The following is a 16,876-nucleotide window of genomic DNA, read 5'->3' on the forward strand; positions in this document are numbered from 1 at the left end:
CTTTCCAGTGTAAACAATATAAAAATCACACAACCTTAGGACAGTTTTGGTCGTACAGGACCTCTGAAGCTCATCTGGTGTAACACCATGTTCAAAGCATTGCCAACTTGAAAATTAGATTAGATTTCGCAGCACCTTGTCCAGTTTTGAATATCTCCAAATATGCAAAATTTACCACCTCTCTAGTCAATCAGCTTCAGTGCTTAACAAGCCTCACTGTAAAAATTATTTTTCTTTATATCTAGTTAGAGTTGCAATCTGTGGCCCTTACCTCATGTCCATGTTGTAAGAGTCCATCTCTGCCTTTCCCCTTGCCAACATAGTGGACCTTTGCTAGGCTTACTCCAGCTTGTTAATGTCTTTCTTGTGCTGGGGACTCCAAAACTGGACACAGTAGTCCAGACAGTTTCAGAAGTGCTGAAAAAGCGGGTAGCGGGTATAATCACTGTTCTCAGTACTCTCACTACATAGTGGCTAATGCAGCGCAGTACGTGGTTGGCCCTCACAGTTGCAAGGGTGCACTGTTTACTCATATGCAACTTGTCATCCACCAACGACCCTTAAGTGCTTTTTGTTAGAGCTGCTCCCTAGACAATTGGTGTCACCCGATTGTTTACTTTCAGATCATTTCTGTCAAATCAATTCTCCAGCTTTTTGAGATTCCCCTGAACGGCAGCCTTATTATTCAGCATATTGACTGCTCCCTGCAATTTGGTGTCAACCACAAACTTGCTGACAGTGTGTTCCTTTCCATATAATTACAAAACAACAAATCACACCACTACCCTTCTGTCTGGTAGAGCCAATATACTGGTTTCCCAGGTAATGAAGAGCAAAAGATTGTTTTGAAGGCACACTTCACAAGGGACTAGGGTAGGAATTGAGTGACTACGAGGAAGGAAGACTTGAATTTAAATAGAAAAATAGCAACGTTTTATATAAAAGCAGACAATGACAGCTGCTCTGGTCAGTAATTACTTGAGACTAAATGTGGACAGAAGCAGTCGATGTGCACACAAATACCTTTCTGATCTGGCAGTATTTCCACCCATTCTCATCTTACTCAATGTACTCGGAAATGTTAAATCAAACTACTATAGGTGTTTTAATGCTAGTGCACACAATAATCTTTTAATCTTTATCCAATACTGGATATCAATTAAAGTATTTAAAGTATCAGTTACAGAAATATCCTTGTCTCCTTCTTTGACTTTTATACTCTAGGATCAATGTAAAGAAGCCATAACATGAACAGGAATGTGGCCCAAGACTTTTTTTACCCCCACGGAAAAATCAATAGGCAAGATTCCATCTTGGTTACCTCAACGTCAGTCTGGAGACACCTCAGTAGACAGCTGAGTTTATTTGCACTGCAGGAGATTAAGATCAAGTCTCACTACAACTGGATGTCTCAATCTTTAGCAGACAGCCTTTGTACCTGGCGTTCACATTGACTGCAAATTTCACATGTAAGGAGAAATACATACAAAACTAATTTGAGAGTATTTAATGTCTTCCAATACAAGTAAGAGGAAATAAAAATGGAATACAAGCAAACAACCTCTTTTGTGGAAGAATGTGCACTTGACAATGTACTGTTCTACTTGGTCACTATTTGAATTTTACAATACCTGTGATGCTGAGTCACCTTGTCCTATCAGGAAACAGAAGAGCTATAAATCACACTCCGGTGAAGAACTCTGGTCATTTCCACAACCAGCTGAAGAAGGACGGAAGAAACTTCTGATCTTCCTGGAAACAAAAGGTAGGATCTTGATTGATTTGTTTGTTTAAAGTGTTGCAATTTTTTCATGTATTAAAATGCAACCTATTGTCAGAAGACTTCTTGAACAATTTAGGACAGTCATAGAAAGAGGATTTTATTCAGTGAAAAATAAGGATTACATAGGCAATAGTGTAACATGAGCTGAAAAAAAGGGAGAGAAAATTGATGAACAATCAAAAACAGATAAAAAGCCGCCTGTATGCAAGAAAGCAGTGTCTTGGCACATTATATGTACATAGAGAAAGAGACAGAGACAGACCGAACATACTGAATTGGATATATATTCAGTTAAGTATATTCTATTGCTATATGTAGCTATCACCACTTATTTTCAGAGCGGGGAAATTACCTTTTGCAACTTACCAGTCTTGTGCAAGGTGGCTGCTAAGCAGGACTTTGTGCAACAACGCTGTGCAAGTGAAATCACAGCTAGTATTATTCCGTTTCAGGTGTTTTTCAAGGATAATAAAAAATAATGGGAATTTTCTTTTGTAATAGATATTCAACTGTATGAATAATTTAGGATACACCTTTTTTTTGTTGTTTTTAGAGGAGGGATGGGAAAAACATATTCACATAAGTTTGCTAAACTCATACAAGCTAGGGATGCTAAAGCACCATCTTTCAGTGGCAGATCCCTGTACACAGATGGAGTTGCAGGAAAGTCAGTAAGACTTGGCACATGTCCTGATTTGTGTTTGATTGAGGGGGAAGAGGGGAGGGGGACAGAGAGACTGATTTTAGGACCAGTGCCTAGAAATTAATGCAGAGCAATTAAATTTACATCTCATAAACTATAAGCATTTGGTTGAAATCAGTGGGATTGCCAAAAGTATGTTAATATCATGGAGCAGGAAACCCACTGGGTCTTAAAAAGTATTCCAATGGCATTTTGAAACTTGTATCATGTATTAAATTACCAGTTATATTTAATTGTAAGTTAATTCATAGAAAATATTACAGTGAATGAATACTTTGCCCATGTCTTTAAGTTAGCTTCTTCAGTTTGGTTTGTAAAATAGAAAGCTTCACAATTTCAATGAAGAGTTATTTTTCCTTTGAAACAGAGAATTTGTTTTTACATGTTTTAGGTGCAAAAAGGGTTGTTTTCTATTTGCATATCATCACATTTTGCACTCAAAAGACATATTTTTGCTTGTAACGTGAGTACAGCTAAAAATAACCCCCACCACTATTTACTTTCTAGTTAGAAATTAAGTGAAAATAATATTTTTTATGTTATTGGGAGTATAATGTTTTATTGCTAAACACCTAGGTCATATACACTGCAAAGTTTTGTAACGGCTCTGAGAAATAAGTGGTAGAAAAGTTACTAAGAAAAAACTTCTGTGATCCTAAAGCACTTCAAGGAGGCATAGGTGATGTTGAAATTAAACATAAGTGACATAAGGCAATACCAAGAACAGGAAATCAATGACTTTTATACTGTTAATTACCAGTATGTTTTTCCCCCAGATCAACTAGATCTTTCCTCAACTACAAGTGCTTGGAATAAGCCACCCTATTTTGAAGGCTGTGAGAGTTTAATTGTACAGATGTGGCCAGTCTGACCAGTTTTTTGGCCTCAGCTACAGCTGCCCATAGTCACAGTCCACTTCAATGGGCTTTGCCCTTTAGCAGAGCTGGAGTAGCACTCCTGACTACAGGCTGGGGACTGTGCATCACCTCCAGTCCAATGTAAGCAAGCTGGTGAAGAAAATGGGCCTTGCTGTACCATTTGGAAAAGGGTAGTTTTTCTTACCCATGTGTTCTCTATGAGCCGGAGCACCTTGTGTTTTATATAAACTGGTTGCCTCAAGGTAAAGGGGCTTTGCTGAATATGGAAAGACCAGCAAATCCTATTGGTCTTTCCCCAAGAATGAATTAAAACTAAAACCAGCAGCCCCTCAAAACCAAATAAGAAGTTAAGCTAATAACATACCTCTGTGGCAACATGCCCATAAATTCCCTTGAAGTGGAAGGCTGGGAAAAATGCCAAAATAAGTAAATTCCACTCTAGTCACCTGCTTGCCTGCCCAAGGTACCTAAGCAGGAACAAGCTGAATGTAACTCCTGTGACTGATTGCAATCAGACACCAGAACTTTAAAGTGACCTATTACCTCCTGGATCACTGTAGTGGGATGGTATGGTGCTTTGAGCCTCCTAAGCAAGTGGAGTCTTGGAGTCCAGAGTCTGGTGGTTGCTTCTCCAATTAGAGAAGGCTCTCTTTTCTGTTGCCATTCCACACTACCTGTAATATAATCAAGAGTTGTCTTTAAAAAAATATAAACAAGAAAAGCTTTCTGAAACAAGACTTCCCCAGGAAGCCAGTGCTGGTCTTTTTCTGGTCCAGCCAGTTCTGCCCCAGCTCGCGTGCAAGGCTTTCACAGTGCTAGCCATTGAGTAAGGCGTTTGAATCTAGACTCGGACACCTAAGCGTAGAGGTCTGCACATGGGCCGAGTGTCTAACACCCTTTTCAACCAAAACAGTCCATCCAAAGCAAGCGACAGGGAGTAGAGAAAGTTTCAGACTAATGCAGACACAGAAACAAGCTAAAAGCAGCATCCCACCTCAACTGTTCCACAGTGTGGCAATGAGCAGAAGGCTTCCTACGGGAAGGGAAACACAAATGTCCTCCTGTACTGTGAATTCAGGTGAAGGTATTCGGCCAGGATTACAGCAGGAAGTGAGACATACAAAGCTGTTGATTCATAGAAATTGGGAAATGCAGATGGAGAATGAATTTTATTTTTTTACTTCTAAAAATGGGAGGAGGAGAGAAGGAGGATAGAAAGAAAACATTACCTTGCTACTTGAGAAAAAGCCAGGAAATACACAGAAGAAAGATGAATTATGTATTCAGACAAATGAAAGCTCTGTAAAAAATAAATTAAATCCTCATTCTCTCCTTTTCAGAGATGATTCTGCCAGTGGTGTTCCTGTGTCTCGCAGCTGTGCTGCCTCCGTCCACTGGAAAGGTAGGATCCACACTTTGTACTCAGGAAATCTGGATGGGACCCGAGGCACTCGTGGTCTGACTGAATATGGCTTTTCCTATGCACACTGATCATATACAGAAAGAGTCTGATTACATATCTAGGATCTGGAAAGCATTTATCCTTGAAGTCTGTTTAATTTCAAAGCAATAAACTGGTTCCACACTTGCACACTAAACCATCTATCGGCTTACTGTTACTTATGAGTTGGGTCAGAGATACCCATATTTTCCAGAAGCTCCCATACACAGATCCGGTAATCTGGATCTCCCAGAGATCCAGCCCTCTTCCTGTTAATTCCCCACACTTTTACAGGCAGCAGTTATCTAACTCTCTCCCTTCCTTGTCCTACAGGTCCTGAGCTGTGTACCTCTCCCTTTGCTCATAGTCCCACCTCTTAATGTGTATCACTGATTTCCCTCAAACAGCTAAACGAACTAACATACTCAATGCACACTTAAGAGTGGTTCCTCCCAACCCATACTTAGTCTGAAATTTGAAGTTGGCTACTTCTGCTTCAGAAACACTAATGTTACTGAAGGCTTGACTACATTTCCCTCTAATTCTTCAACTTCTGCTCTCCATGCTGCAGTCTAGACTAGTGAGAATGGTTGTAAAGAGGAGGCTGAGTTCTTCACATGGCTATTTTTTAATTAGAAAACACATGAAAAATTTGAGAAATGCTATCGGTTATGGCAGGAGTGGAAGAAAATCTATGGTATGAAAAGCATAGGCACACTTTTTTGTTCAGTGGGACGTCCTGATGAAGTACCACAAGAGGTCTGTGCCAATCCTGTGATTAAGCAACAGGATCCTTCAGTAAAAAAACATTGATAGGCATGTTTAAAATACTGAAGAAGGGGAACACTTCATAAACACATTCATGTCTTCAGCTGATTTTTAGATCCTATTTCCTCAAAACTTCATGAAGGAAATTATAATAATAGTAAACTAAGTCTGATTCAGTTGCCTAAATTTAAGAGTCTACAGGCACATAAGATGTTCCAGGATATCTCAGCCATGAACAGAGGGTTGGCAGATATGATGCAAGAACCAGGGTTATTACTGCTAAGCTTTACGCTGTGGAACCACTTAAAGTGCAACTCCACATGGAAGCACCCCTAGAGACACTTAGGAGACAAAGAGTATCACAGTACCTTCTCCATTAAAAGGATCATCTCCTTAGTTGATATTAGTATTTTGGTATTTTAATATTTCCTAGATGGGATTCAGGATTTTGTTACATTCAAATAAAAAAGAAATATAACATGTTCTTTCAATTTAGGAACCTGAAGGTTTTGATGCTCTGTCAACTAGCAGAGCTGGTCAGCAGAAGCTGATTGTTGACGTGCATAATACCCTCAGGAGAGGAGTAAAACCATCGGCCAGCAACATGTTGAGGATGGTAAGTTGCATGTTGTAAATCTATTTGCAATGAGTAATGGACCTTATGAGAGATACAGGACGGTATGCAAGGTCACATTATTTTATTTAGCCACAAATTCACCCTCCAGACCTTTCCTAAGGATTGAGCATGGCCAGCACCAAGAAGAACATAAAGCTGGGCAGGTGGAAAAATAAGTCTGGAAAATTTTGTGGTGTATGAACAATAACATCTTCTTCTTTTGGAGGAAAAATAAAAGGAAAAGGAGGAGCCACGGCATCATTCATTTCTGATGTATTCTTCATCAGACTTCACAATTTCTATTCTTCATCTGGGTGCATAGTAACTTTGTTCCTACTCCCCCTACCCCCCAAAAAAGGAGGGGAAAAGGATTTTGTATATGATTTTTTCTGATTTGAAGTGTAATTTCCAAATGTTGTTCCTTCATGAGGGGTTATTAATTGATATGTGTCTGAATGACTAATATTTTCTTCTTTCATTAAGCAATGGTGTCCTCCGGCTGCACAGAATGCCCAAAAATGGGCCAATCAATGCACTTTACGTCACAGTCCTAATAACATGAGGAGAACCAGTAAGTGAAGCATGAGTGCTAACTGAATAATGTCATACATGTTATTGATGTGACCAGTTTGGTTTTTGTTTGGGTTTGGGGTTTTTTTGAGATGCCATTTATATTCAATGGGATTTTGTTGGTGCATGGGACAAAGTCAGAATTCTAGATATGAATCTGTCCAGTAAGTGAGAAAAGCTCAATCCCATTCTCATCCCAATTGCAGCAGTTTTACATAGGTATATCCCATTTTCTCCAGTAGGTAAAAAAAATCATAGTGAGAAAGCATATTCTCTCAAAACATCCATCAGAAAGAAGAGAATCTAGACCCAGTTTACTGCAGAAACCAGCTTGCATGTGCTGGATGAAACTGTCTGGGGAGGAAGAGGCAAAGGGTGAAGGTGCAAAACTGGCTGGTGGTGCTAAGCATAATTTCTAGGATAAGACTCATAGTTTTTAAATCCCCTGGCAGCTTGCAAGCTATAACTATCTTGGAGGCTCATATAAACACTTCAGTCATTGGACATTGAAGTTACAGCTATACTATGTTAACAGTAGCCATGATCAGTGCCCAATGTGGTGTTGAATGACTTCTGTCCATACTGTACGTAAGATGTGGACTGTCCTTCAGGCCCCATACTTTTTGCCTAAAAACCAAATCTTCTGGTTCTTGCTAAAGTGAATTCCAGATGAGAACTAATGCATACACAGTAGGGTTGGACCTGAATAAAAACAGTAGGTGAAGACAGTGTAGACACCTTCTTGTGTACCAGAAGTAAGCGTTGAATTATTGGGATTTTCCCAAGATTACTGAGCAGTGACCTGAATAATGACTAGGTTGCTAACTTTCAAATAGCAAAATCATAGTCATGGATCTGTGGTGCACATGTGCAGGTGTATCTACAGACATGCAGAAGGTCTGTCAACAACCAAACTACCAGCCAAACAGGCTGGCCATGCTGTAAACTGGTCAAGTGACAACTTCTGTATTGACAAAGGGTGGTGTCACTGAACTGGAAAAAAAAACCACCCTGCTGTTCCATCTGGCATGAGAACTTCCATGGAAATCCTGCCACCTTTTACTGTCTTTTTCTCACACATATCTTTTATGCATTTCTCAGTACCTTTCTCTTTTCAGATGTACAATGTGGTGAAAATCTCTTCATGGCATCTGCCCCTTTCTCATGGTCAGATGTTATTCAGGCCTGGTATAATGAGGAGAAAGATTTCGAATACGGAACTGGAGCAAAAAGACCAGGTGCTGTGATTGGCCATTACACTCAGGTAGGTGCAACTTTTTTATATTTCAGGCTGAATAAATAAATATCTATATGTTAGCTATGCAACTTTTACCCTCTTATTATCTTTAAAGGGAATAAGTACAATGGAGACATGAGTGTTATTTTGACAAAACAAGATGAAAACTTTCAAAGTAACAGAATTAAAATGAAAATAATAGGCTAAGTGTCTTTAAGGAGTAAAGATACTGGTAATTCAAAACTTCAGAAAGAGACAAAGGGAAGAAACTTACTTGTCTGTTTAACATCTGAAAATTGCTCAGACATGGGAAGAATAGGGTTATTAAAGTATCAGGAAGGAAATAGAAATAAGTTTGTCACAGTCTACAGAGTTCCATTGACTCAGAGAGTTTCCAGTTGGACAATGGCTTATGATAACCTCCTCTGTTCACCTGCACAAAACACAAGATATGGAATTTTACATCATGATTCCTACATCTTCTTCAACAGTTTTAACTGAATGAAAACATACATAATTGAGACAGTTTAACGCAAACATTTTATATGTATGTGTGATAAATTATTATCATTATATCCTATATGTTCTTTGGTTCAGGGGTGAAAGCAGAGAAAAAAATGTTTTTCCAGCAAGGTGGGACTTATATTTGAAGTGATTGCTCCAGGTAAATGAAGTGACTTAACTTGGTTGCAAATGTTTCTGTAATGCATATTGTACTTAAATGGCTTTCAAATGTGTATTTTTCATTCTTCCATTATTTTTATTCTTATACCTACAGGTGGTTTGGTACAATTCTTATCAAATTGGATGTGCTGTCGCTTTCTGTCCCAACAGTAAATACAAATACTTTTATGTCTGCCAGTACTGCCCCATGTACGTATTGATTCTGATTCTGGAACTTCGTATTACATTATCACAATTAGTCGGGAGATTGTGAAATTTGTAATAGGGCACATCACGCATAGCTGAGTAACAGGTTTGAAGAGGGTATTAGGAATATGAAAAGACAGAAGAATACTCATCAAAAGAATTGTTAAACAAGCAAAAGCATAAAACACATAAAAGTGATACTGATTTTTGGATTAATTTTCATTTGCCTAAAAATCCCATTTTGCATAATAGTAAATCACAAATTAATATTTTCCTCATTCTACTTGAAATCTTGGTTCAGAAAGGCATATCGATATGTACAGTACAGTGAAGACTATAATTAATACCAAAAACTTTAGTGGGAATTTTAAGGCAGGGTGATGATTTCATAAACTGCTTAAAATTAATTTTCACATTCACATTGTAATATATTGCGGTGGGTTGACCTTGGCTGACTGCCAACAGCCCACCAAGCTGCTCTATCACACCCCCTCCTTAACAGGACAGGGGGAGAAAAAATACGACAAAAAGCTCATGGGTCAACATAAGAACAGGGAGATCACTCACCAGTTACCGTCACAGGCAAAACAGACTCAACTTGGGGAAATTAACTTAATTTATTGCCAATCAGAGTAGGATAATAAGAAATAAAATCAAATCTAAAAACACCTTCTGCCCACCCCTCCCTTCTTGACAAGCTCAACTTCACTGCCAATTTCTCTACCTTCTCCCCCCGAGCAGCACAGGGGGATGGGGAATGAGGGTTGCAGTCAGTTCATAACATGTTGTCTCTGCTGCTCCTTCCTCTTCATGCTCTCCTCTTGCTCCAGTGTGGGGTCCCATCCATGGGAGACAGTCCTTTACAAACTTCTCTAACGTGGGTGCTTCCCACAGGCTGAAGTTCTTTACAAGCTGCTCCAGCATGGGTTCTTTCCACGGGGTGCAGTCCTTCAGGAATGGACTGCTCCAGCATAGATCTCTCACAGAGTCACAGCTCCTGCCAGAAGACCTGCTCCAGTGTGGGCTCCTCTCCATGGGGTCACAGCCTCCTTTGGGCACATCCACCTGTTCCGGCGTGGGGTCCTCCTTGGGCTGCAGGTGGATATCTGCTCCACTGTGGACCTCCATGGTCTGCAGGGGCACAGCCTGCCTCACCAGGGTCTTCATCACAGGCTGCAGAGGAATCTCTGGTCCAGCACCTGGAGCACCTCCTCCCCCTCCTTTTTCACTGACCTTGGTGTCTGCAGGGTTGTTTTTCTCACGTATTCTCACCCTTCTCATCTGGTTGCTGTTGCACAGCAGTTTTTACCCTTTCTTAAATGTGTTATTACAGAGGCGCTACCACTGTCGCTAATTGGCTCAGCTTTGGGCAGCAATGGGTCTGACTTGGAGCTGGCTGGCACTGGTTCTGTCTGAAATAGGGGCAGCTTCTGGCATCTTCTCACAGAAGCCACCCCTGCAAATTCCCTCCCCCCGTCCCACTACCAAAACCTTTCCAGATAAACCCAACACATATATAAAAATTGTTTGACATATAACCAAAGATTGAGTGTAAATTAATATATGTATGCATCCATATAATTAAGTTTTATTCTCATATATGTTGTAGTGACTTTATAGCTCATGTTGGTAATGTTGATGTTTCAGGGGGAATCTACTACATTCAATTCAGACACCCTACAAAAAAGGAAAACCCTGTGGCGATTGTCCTAATGCTTGTGAGAATGGATTATGCAGTAAGTTTTAAGCATTTTAATTGTGACTCAGGTAAAGTTGATGCTTTAAAAAAATCCCAATTAATTTATGTAAATGGAAAGCTTTTGAAATTATGTGTTCAAATACCTGGCCAAAAGCACTATTACAGAACCACACTTCAGCATGCTACATGCTTTACCTAGATGGGATGACTTGTGGAGTGAAACCAAAGAAGTCTATGATAAGGGTGGGCAAATGTTAGACAGTAGTTGGTGTACATTGGGATGCAGACACCCTCCACTTCATGGATCAAGATATTCGTATGGCCTACATACCTTCATTAAAGATGACGATGTCTGAGTCTCCATATGGAAACTTTCATGAATACTTCCTAGTGTAAGAAGATGCATTGACTACAGTGAGGTCAAAGATACATTTATACCAATGGTAACACAGAAAACTCAGCTCCAGATTTCCAGCTGAAGTTTATATGCTTTTCCATATTCAGGAGAGGCAATTAGCATCCTTGAATCTAGGAAATGCCAGGGAAGAAAGGGACTTTATCTTTTTTCCTTCTTCCTCCTTTGAACAATGGTGGCAGGTAGCAGTAACAACACACTTGACAAAAGCAAGTAGCAAATCTGAGTTTTAAGAATTTTAACAGAAAATAAAAACATATGGGCTGAGTCTCATAATGCAAGACTTAACTTCAAGTCTAACTTCTATTACGTAATTAACCTAACTCTCATCATGAGCTGTAGTATAAAGGAAGAAAGCTTCAAAACACCTTGCAAGTTCAGTGAGAAACCTCCTTGAAAGAGCTAAGAATTTTGTATGTGTGGTCAAAGGTTTTGGATACTACTGTGGAGCAAATGCCAACAAAGAGGAAAAAATTACAGAGAAAAGAAATATTGATGAAAAACTATTCCAAAAGGAAATGCTGCAGGTTCTGCTTTCCCATTTATGATTAATTTTGTGTTTCAATTAATTTTCAGCCAAGCTTTGAAAGTTTGAAGACATTTATTCCAACTGCCTTGGCAAAGTCTCCTGGATGTACCCATAGCTTTGTCAAGTTCACTGCCCTGCTTCCTGCCTATGCAAAACTGAAATAAAATAACAGGCTCAACTTTCCCCTTCCTGGACATCCATCTCCTTAGTGACTTCTTTCACAAAAACAGATTTCATCCTACCTCTCCCACACATGCAGAAGGACTAACTTCAGTCCAATGACTCACATGAGAAAAACCTGTAGGAGGATGTGTATATTCTATTCGTGTAATGGTCTAGAACATAGTGGAGATCTTAACTGAAATTTGGCATTTGGGTATCAGATACATTTAATGGTTAGCTTCTCACATCTTTCTTTTCCCAAAATGTTATCTAAGGAGCATTGTTTGAAGTTCTGTGGTTCTATATGTTTCATATGTTCTTAGTATAGATGGATAGTCCTTGGTCATACAACTAGTCTTAACTTGACCATTTCGACCTATTGTACTGTTAACAGGACAAGAAGATAAACAGGATTACCTGAAATATGTAGTTCTCAAAAATAATTAGGAGAGCAGCGCAGTTTCCATTAGAACTATTCTGGTTTAGAATCTGTATCTTTTGCTGACATACATTCTACTGTAAAATGCTCAGTTGTATTTAATCGTAAAGAAAAAAAGTGTATTTCATTTAAATTAATGATCCTGCTTATAGTATAAGATTGTATTTAGCACAAATACACGTAACCAAACCTGCCCTCTAATGGACAATAACTGTCTGAGAAAAGGGCTTAATTCACGAAAATAGATAGCCAAGGGGAAAGGTCGCTGCATTTGGAAACTTTGCTTTTAATAACAAGTAAAGCTGTCTTCCAAAATTATTTTTTTAATATCTGCTTTTGCTGTATCAATCATTAAATTACTCATTCTTCACTGACCAATTCATTGTTATTTTCCTTCTTTCTTATTACCATGAAATACAGTTCACTTAACTTCCACCAACTTTGTGACTTTATCAGCATTAGGTCTTGAAGGGAGCCTGATTCTTTAGCACATAAGCAGAAAAAGATCATGTGAGAAACTGAAGATTTCCTAGGCAAAAATAGAAGTCAGGCAAACACCTTTCCTTCAGATTCTCTTTCAGAGAGAATGACCATTAGCATAAATAACATGCAATACTCACTTCTGTGACCTTTGGGAAGCAAGTGCTCGTCTGTGCAATCAACAGTGGGACTAAATATTATTTTAGTCTCACTTCACAATGGTTTCACAATCCAGTCCTCCTTTAGTAAGGAAGCTGTTGTCATAATTAAAATTCCAAGTCCCAGAGTTTTTGGCACAGAATAATTTTAGCACACACCTCTGACTCACTCATTTCAGTGGCAATTTCAGCACACGTTTCTGACTCATTCATTTTGGTGGCATTTCTTCTCGTATGAAAGATGAGCATTAAGTTAAAAACCTGGTTTCACAATCCAAAGTGTATATTGTTTGGGTTGTTATTTTTCTCATTCATCTCCACCACTTTTCCCCTCCATGATATACTGCCCTCTCATTTGGGTACATCTCACTAATAAATTAAGCAATGCCAAGACATAGATGTGGGTGCTGGAACATGACTTACTGCACTCTTAAAAAATTAGCACACGTCCAAATAAGAACGATGATAACGCAATAGCTAATCCAGTGTTCTTATCATTAAGGAAATGGGTAGACCCGTTACCCCCACTCCTAAAAAAGTCCATTTACTATGAGTAATGGGTATAGAAATCTATTCCCTTCTGTTGTAACCCATACCACAAGAACTGATTTCTCAGCCACTCATAAGAGGAAAGGAGTAGTGTAATGAAGTAAAAATCATGCATCTCACCCATGAGGACCCAGGGAACTAAATGTCAATAAGCCTAATTTAGATATCCAGGAAGATAATGGAGCAAATTGTTTACCAGTCATTTTGTAATCAGTAGAGAATAAAATACCAGCATGGATGCGTCATGAGCTGATCTCGCCAAACCAAACTTTCTTCAGTGAGTAACTCGGATGAGCGGCTGTTGCTTTGGCTTTAGTAGCATGTTTGACAAAGTCACAAAAGACATTTGCAAACTAGGGAGATGAGCTTCAGATGAAGGTAATAAAACATGGCTGTTGAACTGTTGAATGTTGACTGTATGTATGTTGAACATACACGCTGTTGAACACACACATCCGTGATGCTCCTGTGCAGGGCGCAGAGACGGAGGCCTCTGGCAATGCGGTTAGGTGTCTGCACAGACAGACGGTACCCACATGCAGATCTAATTGCACAGTTTTCGTATGTGATGTCCATGACCTTCCCCAGCCACAAGTCACAATCATGGTTGAAGACAGCTTTTGCCAGTGATATGGAAAACCTTCACTGAATGCTTTTCTTCGTTAAAGGAGGGTCAGATTCACATTCCCATTTGCCACAAGCACATTTAGGGCATTTTTTGGGACAAAAACAAGTTCTGAGTTCCCAGGTTACTTCCGACAAACATTAAGAGCCGATTCTGTTCTAAGAAATACGCCAGAATTTTAATCCATGACAGTTTAGTATAAAATGAATAACTGGTACTTAGGAGATAAAAGATCTGGAGAGGTAATAAAAATGTATAGCTCAATGATGGTATAAACAACCCTTGGAGCAGGAAAACCAAGATGTCCTGTGCTGTGCTACAGAGACACTGATCTGATCCTGTTTCCTTCAAGGAATATTATATTCTTTTTCTCTCCAAAGGGACATACATACCTTTGATGGGTGAAGTACAGAATGTTTTCCTCACCTATCCCAAATAGCATTTAACCTAGTACTTACAGTACCTTCTTCATAAACATTGGCTTTACTGCAGTCAGGCATTGCATCAGGTCTCATGTTCCCCTGACACATTCTCTCACTACAAAGCAAATTGGTAAAAAGTAGACCTCCACCAACACCTTTTTTCATTTAAGCATATTTTGGAAGGAAGATGGCTATGAACAGCTTTATGTGGGGTCAAGCTACTGTTTTTTCTCAAGCATGAGAAAGGTTTAGTGACTGACTCTGGTACTAAATGGTCATGTTGCAACCAGGCAGTGCCAGTAAAATACTTAAAAGCCATTATAACAGATATTTCATAATGCATTGCAAGGCAGTGTGCCTTGTCCCTGATAGCTCCCTGTGGTCACTGGGGTCCCCACATTTGATCATGCATTCCTCCTAACACATCCTGTTCCTGGCTCGTTTCACCTTTCAAGGTGAAACCCTTAAAACCCTTCCTACCTTTACCAAGGATCCAGAGCAGACAAGGAGCTGCCATGGGAGGCCCCATGGAAAGGGGTCATTTCCCATTCCTCCTTCTCACTTACTTCTGATGGAGCTCCCTGCAGACAGCTGGCTGCTCTAGGACAGTGCCTGAATTATGTCCCATATCATGGGCCCCTGGTTCACTGTGGAAAAGTACACAGTTTAGAATAGAATAGAATAGAATAGAATAGAATAGAATAGAATAGAATAGAATAGAATAGAATAGAATAAATTCAGTTGGAAGGGACCTACAATGATCACCTAGTCCAACTGCCTGACCACAAATTAGTTTAGAACTAGTTCCTCTTTAAACTGCAAAAATTCTCTCACTTGTGATGTGCACAGTTCAGTTAAGGCAGTATCCTGTCTCTCACCATTGCAAAAATAATGTCCTTTAATGGCAGGCAGAAAAATCCTGTGGCAGGCAGAACTGAGTTTGCTTTTTCCCCAGATTTGATATCCAACAGTCATGACATCCTTTCAGTGCTGAAACAGAAACTTTTATGTCATTTTGAAAATGTATCATCATTACTCATGAAACTTCTGGATATTCCTAGAACATATGCAGCCTTCTGAAAGCTGTAAGACGGATGTATTTTAGACCCTTCTCATGCTGTAGGCCTTGATTCACTTATTTCTCAGAATTCGAAGAAATGTTCTTAAAACCTGCAAAGCGAAAACATGCAGTACACTTTTCAATGTGTGCCTAGAGCTCTGATTGATTTGACACTTCAAAATGTTACAACAATGTTTCAAGGGTGAGGATGGAAAAATGGTGAAGCCTTGTTATGTGTGGTGGGTTTGAAAAATCCCTCCTGAAACTGTGGATTGCCTCTAACTTAGACTCTCTCCTGGCTGCATGATACAACAGCTCTTTCCCAAAATTCAAGGAAGATATTGTACATGCTTTAAAGTAACATTTGTTCTTTGTGAAAGGGAGTTGAATAAAACAAAATGTGTGTCCATCTGAACAAATAACTGCAAGAACGGTCTCTAATTTTTAAATAACACCCTCATCACAGGGCTAACTTTCCTTAAGCCAAAGAATGCTTTGTATTCGTTGGCATGTGGCAGGACAGTACCGTTTAACAACGCATCTGTACATCTAATGGGCTTTATAAGAGAAGTAAATTTTAAGTAAATGGCAATGCATTCCAAAGATTGGTGAGAACTATTATAACTCCCAAATTGTATACGGTGTAATCAACAGCAGGAGAAAAATAACCCCATGTTGTCTCTTTTCAAGACTATTTTCACATGAATAGGCTTTCTTTACTTCATTTTGCTGGTATCTTTTTATTTATTTATTTCCTAATAACATCCAAGGAGCAAACTCCACAACATTTTAAAAGACAGAGCTAAAAACACAAACATGTGGGCTTAATACAAGGATATCTTTGAAAGCAGGCACAACAAACCACCAAATCTCATAAATTAATCTAAAATGTTGAACATTGACTTTTGATAATATAATGTCTTCAGTGAATTTCTTTCCATAGTTTCTTGAGACTTGAAGAGGGAGCTCCGTGTTTTTAATCTGCCTGACAGCTTTCAGCAAAGCTCTGCCTGGCATGTATCACAATGGCAAAAATGTACTTACTGCAAGAGACATCATCATTAGATAACACACTTCACAAATATTAATGTTTCAAAATATGGTAATGAAATTTAACATCCCCTAGACTATTTTTAATGTATCTATCAATTTTTTGTTTTTCCTTTTTCACACTAAACATGTTATTAACATTTGAGGAAGCCAAGAAATGTAGTCTCTGCAATCACTACCAACAACTTGCTATGAAAGCATACATGAATGCATTGATCAAAATATGGAAAATCCCATAGTATTCAAATACAGTCTTGAACAAAGTCCTAAGCATTGAAGGGAAGGACAGCTTGACTTTTTGAAATGCATGTCACAAGTAGCTGACATTGCATGATAGAGAAAACTTTCCATTTCTCAGCTAAGCCTAATTGGATGATAACTAAAAAAAGAGGCTACAGCGAGCATACAAAGATTGGGAGTAT

General features: G+C 39.1%; 1 protein-coding gene across 1 annotated transcript; it reads left to right on the forward strand.

The window, feature by feature from the left end:
* Window positions 1-1,590: 1,590 nt before the first annotated feature.
* LOC140650243 (cysteine-rich venom protein TEL1-like) lies at window positions 1,591-11,693 on the forward strand. The gene is made up of 8 exons (XM_072858311.1): window positions 1,591-1,765; window positions 4,705-4,766; window positions 6,070-6,189; window positions 6,673-6,760; window positions 7,878-8,023; window positions 8,775-8,869; window positions 10,514-10,602; window positions 11,557-11,693. Exons 1-8 carry the CDS (start codon window positions 1,591-1,593, stop codon window positions 11,565-11,567), a joined length of 786 nt encoding a protein of 261 aa, XP_072714412.1. The 3' UTR covers window positions 11,568-11,693.
* Window positions 11,694-16,876: the final 5,183 nt, after the last annotated feature.

This window comes from Ciconia boyciana, chromosome 3 (assembly GCF_034638445.1).
Source record: "Ciconia boyciana chromosome 3, ASM3463844v1, whole genome shotgun sequence".
NCBI classification, from domain to species: Eukaryota; Metazoa; Chordata; class Aves; order Ciconiiformes; family Ciconiidae; genus Ciconia; species Ciconia boyciana.